Genomic DNA, 8,965 nt, shown 5'->3' on the forward strand with positions numbered 1-8,965 from the left:
CGAATTACATTGTTACAACATCATTTGCCTACACTACTTTTCCTAAAACATACATCGAATGTATTTCTCAGCGTTTACTCCTCTCTTGTTATATTTTTCTACTGAAAAATATATGTAACATATGTAAATATATGTAATCACATTGTTTTTGCTATTGCTTTATATGTTTTGTTGTATTTGTGAATGAATAGTGAATGATTAAAATGAATTGTATTGCTAACTATCCAAGCGAGCTAGCAGTAACCATTTCAAGATACAGCGCTATTTCGCGTATAAAAAATTGTAATTTCATTATTTTGTTATTAATCTTTGTCCCAAAATGTCGAAAGATGGTATGCCATGTTTCTCAACAAAACTTCATAAATCATGTCATTGTTCACTAACTATTCATAAAGGGTCACTTGACCCGCTATGGTAGGAATAGATATACATGAAACATTGGTAGGTTTAGTGTTAATATTGCTACGTTTTGTATTAACCCACACATCTTCAAATGTTTTTCAACGTAACTTCTAAACATATATTTTTACCATAATTCCAAATACATAGGAAAAGTTGTTGGAAATTATAAAGAAATTCATAAAATTTTATGAACATGACGGTATAACACGACAAACATGTTAACTCGTTAACCCCTTCTTTTTTCTTGCTGTGCTTTCCATTCAACCCGCATCAAGAGCGTTTGCACAATATCAGTGTCGGTCCCAGTTTCCAAACCTACTTATTGTATAAATAGAAAATAGTCAGCAATTTCCTACTAAAAAGCTCAACGTCGGCCCCTAGAGATCGACACTGGGCTCAACGTGTTAAAAGGGCCTATTTACTATAAAATAGACAGTAAATTAGAATTTTTTTTCTAATACCGCAAGAAAAGCTGCATTTAGAAGGAGATTGATACTGAGCTTTTTGTTTGGAAAAGACATGCGGATTCATAATTTTTAGCTAGAATTGATTGTTAACATACAAAAATTCTAAGTTTCGAAAATCCATAGAAAATCGATGTTCCACAAAGTTTGTCAAAAATAGTTCTACTATCTTGGAAAATTTAAAAAAAAAATGAACAAAAATTACAAAATACATATTTTAGATATTGCAAATTTAAGTTAAAAAAAATAAATAAAAAAAGTACTATTTTGTTCCCAGTGTTTTTTTTTCCACGTTTAAACATACTCTAAAACTCTTTCGGTACGACTCATAGTTTTTAAGATAGAAATTATCAAAGATTTTTCTTACTAAAATCGATACGCCCTATTGAAAAGTTACACTTGAGTCAAAATATTCCCAATTGCTGTGGAAAACTCATATTTCCTACAACCCAAACGGAATACAAACTTTCATTCAAATAAAAAAAAAACTCATGTTTTGTCATTTGTCGATTTCATTTGGGATTGCAATACAAACAGTCAATCAATCAATGAGAGCGACATTACTTCGGAGTGTGTGATGTGAATGATAGATGTCACACTGCAGTGCAATTTTAATCTTTTTTTATTAAACTTTGTGCTCAAATTCACGATATAAAGATGCTACGCATCCGTTTCCCGTCAGATTAAGAATGTTTATATATTATTGAAAAACATGTCCGAATTGTTGATTTGATGCATCTTTGATGCATTTGATGCATTCTTCTTGGATGGCATTAACGTTCCCAGTGGAGCTTTTGTTTCCTTAACGTAGGTATTACTTGTGTCATTTTTATTAGTAATACATAGTTGAGTTTTCTATGCCGGGTAACACGCCTTGAATGTATTCTGGAGTGGCAAGCTCTAGAATACGCGTGATCACAGTGCAAGTCGGAAGAAATTTCTTTGACGAAAAAATCCCGAGCAGAAAGGGCATCGAACCCGATTCCCCGGCATAATGATGTGGGACGCTAACTACTCGGCCACGGGAGCACCGATTTGATACATAGTCAATGTTAAATAATGGTAGGTGGTGGAACAAATATGTGATCTTCTGCGACTGCAGAGCGTGTTAATTGCGAGAAAGGTCGCCATGAAAGCTGTTGATTTCGATCTTTTAGAAGAAGAAGAAGATCGTTCGCGCTAGGCAAGAACGATTCATGAATCAACCAACTTTTGTTACTGTTACAAAACCCCGCAAATCATTAGCCTTTTCAGTGCAATCAAAACGTTCTACCAAGAAGTGATTTGTAAAATTTTAATGTATTCTAAAATAATGTTCGATGTGATAAATAAGTGGATTGAATAAAATACGTCCTATGTCAACAACGCCGTCGTGTACTGAACACCATCCCTTATATTTTTTTCTTCTTTCTGGCATCTCGACAAAACGATATCGGTTTTAAAGCACATTTCGAAAGCGTATATCACTCAAACCGCGCCGCATCAATCACAACAAGTGGTAGTCAGGTAATCAGTTATGTCTAGTTAGTACATTGGGTGAGACGAGTTCCCCATTCGATCTGTGTAGCTGTTATCTTGATAGTTTTTCAGTATTTTGCAAGCGTTATCGAATAACTATGTATGTGACGTATGTTACTCGTTTTCAATATTTTTGTTCACTAATCCAAAAAAAAATGAATGCAGTCCATATCCAGCATAGGTGTTATATACACATCCACATTCAATACATGAGAATAATACATATTTGAAATCCATCCACTTCAAGCTCAAAATGAAAAAAAAAGAATCCAAAGTAGCCCCTCACGATGGTACTTAAATTTTTGATGAAATGAATATTGGGAAATCAACTTACTGTAACGGCATTCAGTTTCCGATAACAGGTTTTTGTGCTACCTTTGCATATTAAACCAAAACAATTCTGGCAAGTTTAACCCTTTCACTACGGCAGTGTGCTCCGCCGGAATGCTACCGCTGTACGGAGCATTGCGCCGACAAGTATGCATATTGCACTGGTGATCAATGTGCAGTATCACCCTGATGTCGTCTATATACGACACTCGTAGAAAAAGTTTAAACACGTTTATACGAGACCTTCCACCAATATGTTTTCACTACTAAACTTCATCATGTTGTTAAATGCTGTTTTTAAATTCATCATTTTTACAGGAGATTTTCGGAAATTTTGACCATCGGTAATTACAGTATCAGAGGGCGAATTCAAATAATCCTTGGTTAAGTGATCTAATAGAAAAAACCTTTCAGAATCGTCCATAACATTCGAGTGGCGGATAACGAACAAGCACGTAGCATGTCAATTTTCGAATTCGATTCATTTCAATTCAAATTTTGATTCAATTTCAATAGACTTTAAACGATAAAGTGTTTACTCGTAATCGAATATTCAAATAACGTCTTTCCCGATGTCGTATGTAGCGGTGACTCATCATTCAAATTCAATCTTTGGAGAACATACGTCGCGCGGCTCATTTTTTCGAATGGTTTTTTCTACAACTATACCAGAAGGAATAACATAATTACCTATTACGAGAAACAGAAATACTGTGATTAGCGCAACGCTTTGCTTATCCATTGCGCAAACGGCTCGAACCTGATCCACAGAAGAAGGCACGCAACAGTTAACATGCGCTGATGAGAGACGCGGTTGAAAAACCAATCTCAGATTATTGCGGTCGCAGTTTCCCGGTTTTATTCCCGTTAGTTGTATTCCAATAACCACGAGTAGCTTCTTCTTCCACGAGACCACGAGACTTTTCGCGCACTTGGGCAGTTATCCGAACAATTGCTTCGTTTGTTGTGAGCGTGCTCCTTTTGGAAACAACGCGAAATTTCGTATATTTTAATTACCAATGTATTCTGCTTCGAAAATATACCGTCACTAACATCTCATTCCACAATTCGGTGTATTAGTCATAATTGATTGCAACCGACGAAAGTCGACGCCCCGACATATACCAAAACATAAAATGTAAAACAAACGATGACGAACGCCGCGACGTCGGAAATTTGGTCTATCTCCAATCCATTCAGCAACCGAAACGAACATCAAGGTCAGTCACATTCATATGGGCTTCCTCCTCTTCTGTGCTTCGCCAAACACAGTTGCTTTCTCTTGAACCGTCGCCTGTTTAGTATTTCAACCAGGAGAAAAACTTTCCCCTATGAACTGGATATTGTTGTTGACTTTTCTGAGCTTTACACCTTTCTATCTTTCTTTTTTTTCTCACAATATTGCAAGCAACCACTGACTGAGCCTCTCGAAACTATGCTCTGAATATCACAAAGTAGAACTGAACACTACTTCTGCGGCCTAATCACTGCGATCGACATTAATTTCAACGGAATTCGTTGAACTGATCTGAGTGCACTGTTCAATCATTTCGCTGTTTCATCGGTCAGTATGCGCGAGATTGAATCCACGTGGGCGCGCGCGAATCACTGGCGCAATGAAAAAAAAAACAAAAATATGGGAAGAAACTTCGCGGAAGTGTTCGAATGACTGAGATGCGAACACACGTCGTCGCTGTGTTCGCTATTGTTGTTATCGTTTCGGATGCTAGGTTCGCACTAAACGCATGCTCTCTTGCCGGTTCAAATCGGGACAGGGTTGCAGCGTGTTGTAGAGTAAACAGAAAGAAGCAGAGACCGGGGCAAAGTCGAACGAAAAGCAATACACGAGAAAAACCAGTTGGGAGAAAACGGAAGATGCAAGGTGAAAAAAATATCAAAGTATTTTTGTACGTACTGCACACCGAGTTGAATGCCCGAGGAAAAAAATAATTACGAGATATACTTTGTTGAAATCTACATCTTTGCTAATCTGTCGCCGCGAAACGCGGGATTTTTTCGCATTGTCGAATCATCACGTGTTCACCAAATGAAAAACGGATACATATTCAGTGAGCAGAATTCGAGACAAATCTCTGAACCTGTTTATCAGAATTAATTTGTTGTTAGTGGCACTCTCAGTCGAGACAGTAGCAATAGTGTTGTGGATGACTTGCAAAATTTGGACAAGATTTTGTCAACGGTATTTAAGGCAAGAAATGTTTGGGGCTGGGGGCCAACATTCAATTGATAGATTCACAAATGTAAAATTAATTTGCATAGTTGACACAAAATTGACCAACGAAATTAACAAATTATTCGTTGTGTCGATTAATCCCTTATTCCATGAAATAGTAGATAATTTACCAAGACTTCGAAAATCAATTTCGCTTTTTCTGTCCACTAATTACAACGGACGAATGTAAAGTAAAATCTACGTGAAATACACTCTAATATATTATCCTTGATCAAATTGTATATCAAATCTGAAATCTTATGACCTGATATTGCTTGTTGGCATTACTCTCAGAGTACAAAAACAAAATTTCACCTCATTTGTTACAAATGTTGCATCGTAGATTTTGTTTTTGTACTCTATTATATACAGAGAGTGATGCCAACAATCAAGATCAAGTCATAAGATTTCAGGTTTGATATGCAATTTGATCAAGGGTAGTACATATATTAAAGTGCATTTCACGTAGATTTTACTATTCATTCGTCCGTTGTAGTAAGTGGACAAAATATTTTACCACCTCCGAAAATGGCCTCCTAATGTTGCAGTGTATGGCTTTCATTGATCCAAGAGCATTATTTCCTTCGGCGAGATATAAAAACGCGATTCAGGTAGAGTTTTATAATCCATGTTCAATGTATGGTTTTTGCGTATCACATCCATTTACCGAAACCCTGAATGATACTGAATGGATTTACAGAATTTATTGAAAAGCATCATGAATGACTGCCCAACGTCAATCAATTGTAAAGACACCAAAGTCGTATGTAGGGGTATCAATGATCCCAAACATCGCTGCATGGTAAATTACGTTATCACGCTAGATTGCCCTCCAAAGCTTCCTGATGCTAACCAACATCTGAGCCTGTATTAATATGTACACCGTTTTTGCCGGCACTCTTCCTGGTAAATTTCTTTGTTAATTGTACCTGTGGTGATAGAAGATATTGACTTTTTTGCCAAAGGTGCAGATCACTTGCCAAACAACATATTTTTTGGGGAATTTCGTCAACTTTTTTATCCTAAAGTATTCAGGTGTTGCATTTCTACTAGAGATGAAATGGATATCCGGTAACTATCCGGTATCCGGCCTATCCGGACATTATTTGCTATCCGGCCAGATACCAGATAGTAACTCACTATCCGGCCGAAAATCGGATATTTGAAAAAAAAAATTCTATATTTGCATATAAACATCATTCACACGGGAATAAAAATAAGATGTGATTACTGACATGTCAAAATGTTATTGAAATTGAATTATTATCAACTCATGTCATCAAAGTTTTATGCAGCTCCATCGCATTCATTTCGTTTAAGGGGGTAGTACACTATGAACATCATAAAAAATATGTGATTTTCGCGATTTTTTTCAACGAGAAAATAAATTACTACGATTAATCTGATATCACAGTTTATTAGGTGTATATTACTTAACAAACAAAAAAAAAGTCAATTGGAATGTCCCGTGAATAGCCGCAACCAATTTGTTGAACCCTTGCAGCCAAAACCTTGTAAACTGGTGGGTGTTCTACAAGTTTTTCTAGTGGACCGATATCAACCAATGATTTTTTTACATATCTTGGATATATTTTCTGTCATCGTACGTAGAATTTTTTTCAAAATATTGATTTTAGACGAAATGGCGACATTTTTTGTAAAAAAAAGCGTTTTTGCCTCAAAAAATCGAGACAAAAACATTCACCAAAATTTTATTTTTCAAAATATCGAAAAAATCTTACGTACGAAATTTCAGGGAAAATTAATGGAGAATTTGGGAAAACCTATTTCATCGAAATCAGTTGGACCGTTCCGGAGGTAGAACTCCCACCAGTTTGCAAAACATGGTTTCGAGAAAAACGCGTTTTAAATTTTGGATTCGCGCTTCTTAAGCAAAGACTTAGGTCCACTAATCGGTTTGCAACTTTGGAACGGTGCATCGGACAAACCTGGGACAAAAACTTCAGTAAAGTAGACATCCCAGAGAACATTTTAGGCCAGAAATATATTTTTTAATTGTTTCAAGTTTCCGTAGTGTACTACCCCCTTAACGTTTCGTTGAAGACCGCAATGAGCTGTCATTATCAGAAGATTCGTCTCAAGATATTTTTGTAATATGATTTTGATTTTAATGATTTTCTGTCTGTCTGTTTACGTTTCGAGAACACCTAAATGGTCTGACCTGAATCTCGGGTCTAAAAAGGTTACAATCAGATAATTTTGATCTTCTTCTAAATAGTTTAAACGACCTCTACAGCATTTAAATATGTTCTCATACGAAGTAAGTTCGGTGTCCTTCGTGCAGTCTCGTCCTTATCCAAATACTTTTTTGATGCAGGAACTTGTGGAGTTATCTCCAATATATGAAAGCCCAACACACTTCTCCACCAAGCCTAACAGTTGTGTTGATTTCTCTCTTACATTTAACACTTTATTTGCACCATGTCACATGCCCTTCTCTCAATTTTGTATTTGCTAATAAAGGGCCTAATATCCGGCTATCCGGCCTCGAAGCTGACCGGATATCCGGTATCCGGTATCCGACCAAACCGCTATCCATCCGTTTCATCACTAATTTCTACTCACTGCAGTATAAAAAGTCAGTCCTGAGAGTTGTTTCAAATCTTCCAGAACGTAAGATGCATGGTCCGTAACAATGCATTAAAACTCCGGTCAAAGAATCGCAATACAGTTTTCGATCCGGTAATTTCGCTGTTGAATTTTGTTCATCGTTTTTTAACTTTGTATAACTTCAGTCCAGAACGTTTCTTTGACTTTTGGATGAATCCTGGCAACATTCCTTTCTTCCGAGCCACAGTTCAAATCGAGAGGTTCCTCTCCAGCATATTCTTCACCTTTTTGTCCATAAACGTGTGGATCGCGTCCAATATTTTTGCCACTTCTTGGTTTTCCTTCGATGGTCAAAATGCTCAGAAAATATTTTAACATACTGTGAAAAGTAAATTTGTGCAAATTATTTTTCTTCAAGTTTACGTATCGAAAGGTCAGGATTTTAGCTACGGGTTACAAGATCCGGTCGTACACCATACCTCTATAGCTTTTCAGGCGGATAAAAATCGGAGAAGTGACTGTCACCGATCTATATTTCTATATTTCCTATAGAAAGTAGACACTTTAACCATGAAAATTTCAAAAGTTCAGGACTGTAGCAGGTTCTATACCTGAGATATCGAGAATAAAGATGAAAAATGACAAAAAAATAATAATTTTTCGAAAAAAGGGAATTTAAAAAAACATTATCATAATAACAGAATAACCTATATATTGTTATAAAGGTTATTGATAAGGCTTTCCGAAAAAATGTGATTAAGTGGATTTATAGGTAAAAATAAGAAGATAGAGCTTAAGAAAAATAAGAAAATAAGTATAAAAACCATAATTTCAACATTATTGATCGGTATCTTTTTACTCCCAGAATCTCCCGTGCTGGGACCTGGTTCCTAGGTATATACTAACAAATTCGAAAGAATATTGCTGTGACGAACTATGACGAAGCGTTTTATAGCGTTTTGAAAATTTGTATATTTTGTATATCCCTATTTGTATCCTATAGGGAATATACAGAATCAAAAACATTTTCAACAATTTTTTTCTTTTTCCCCCATTTTAAGACTGGGTACCCTAATGGGCAAATAACAAAATACGGGTCTAATTTTGACGTAGGACTACGTCTTTCATTTCTATACCGGGGTGTAAAATCAAAGTTTCGAAAACGAAAGCGTTACGCCGGACACCGAGATTTTGGGCGTTAATAGCTCTTAAACAACTGAACGAAATGGTATGATACACACTTCATTCGAAAGATAAAATGTCTACGCGTTATATACTTGTTACTTTTTCATCCAAAAACTTGTTTCAATAGCCTTAAAATTGCTTTCAAAACAGGCTATTGAAATCACCAATCGGTATATAAGCGAGCGCCGCTCGGAAATCCACTCAGTTCTAATTGAACAGCGATTGGAGCATGTTGTGGCTGTTGTGGTGAAGCTCTTCGTTT

At 36.2% G+C, this 8,965-nt stretch overlaps 2 protein-coding genes across 2 annotated transcripts in view; one reads left to right on the plus strand and one right to left on the minus strand.

Moving 5' to 3' along the window:
• Nucleotides 1-4,445, minus strand: part of LOC129777455 (uncharacterized) — a 28,795-nt gene extending 24,350 nt beyond the window's left edge. Inside the window, exon 1 of the mRNA XM_055783723.1 lies at nt 3,405-4,445. Within this exon, the coding sequence (XP_055639698.1) occupies nt 3,405-3,456 (52 nt within the window). The 5' untranslated portion in view covers nt 3,457-4,445. The remainder of the gene's footprint in view (nt 1-3,404) is intronic.
• Nucleotides 1-8,965, plus strand: part of LOC129777454 (rabankyrin-5) — a 48,880-nt gene that overhangs the window by 30,543 nt on the left and 9,372 nt on the right. The gene's annotated exons all lie outside the window — the stretch shown is intronic.

The sequence above is a fragment of the Toxorhynchites rutilus genome, chromosome 3, assembly GCF_029784135.1.
Source record: "Toxorhynchites rutilus septentrionalis strain SRP chromosome 3, ASM2978413v1, whole genome shotgun sequence".
Taxonomy (NCBI): domain Eukaryota; kingdom Metazoa; phylum Arthropoda; class Insecta; order Diptera; family Culicidae; genus Toxorhynchites; species Toxorhynchites rutilus.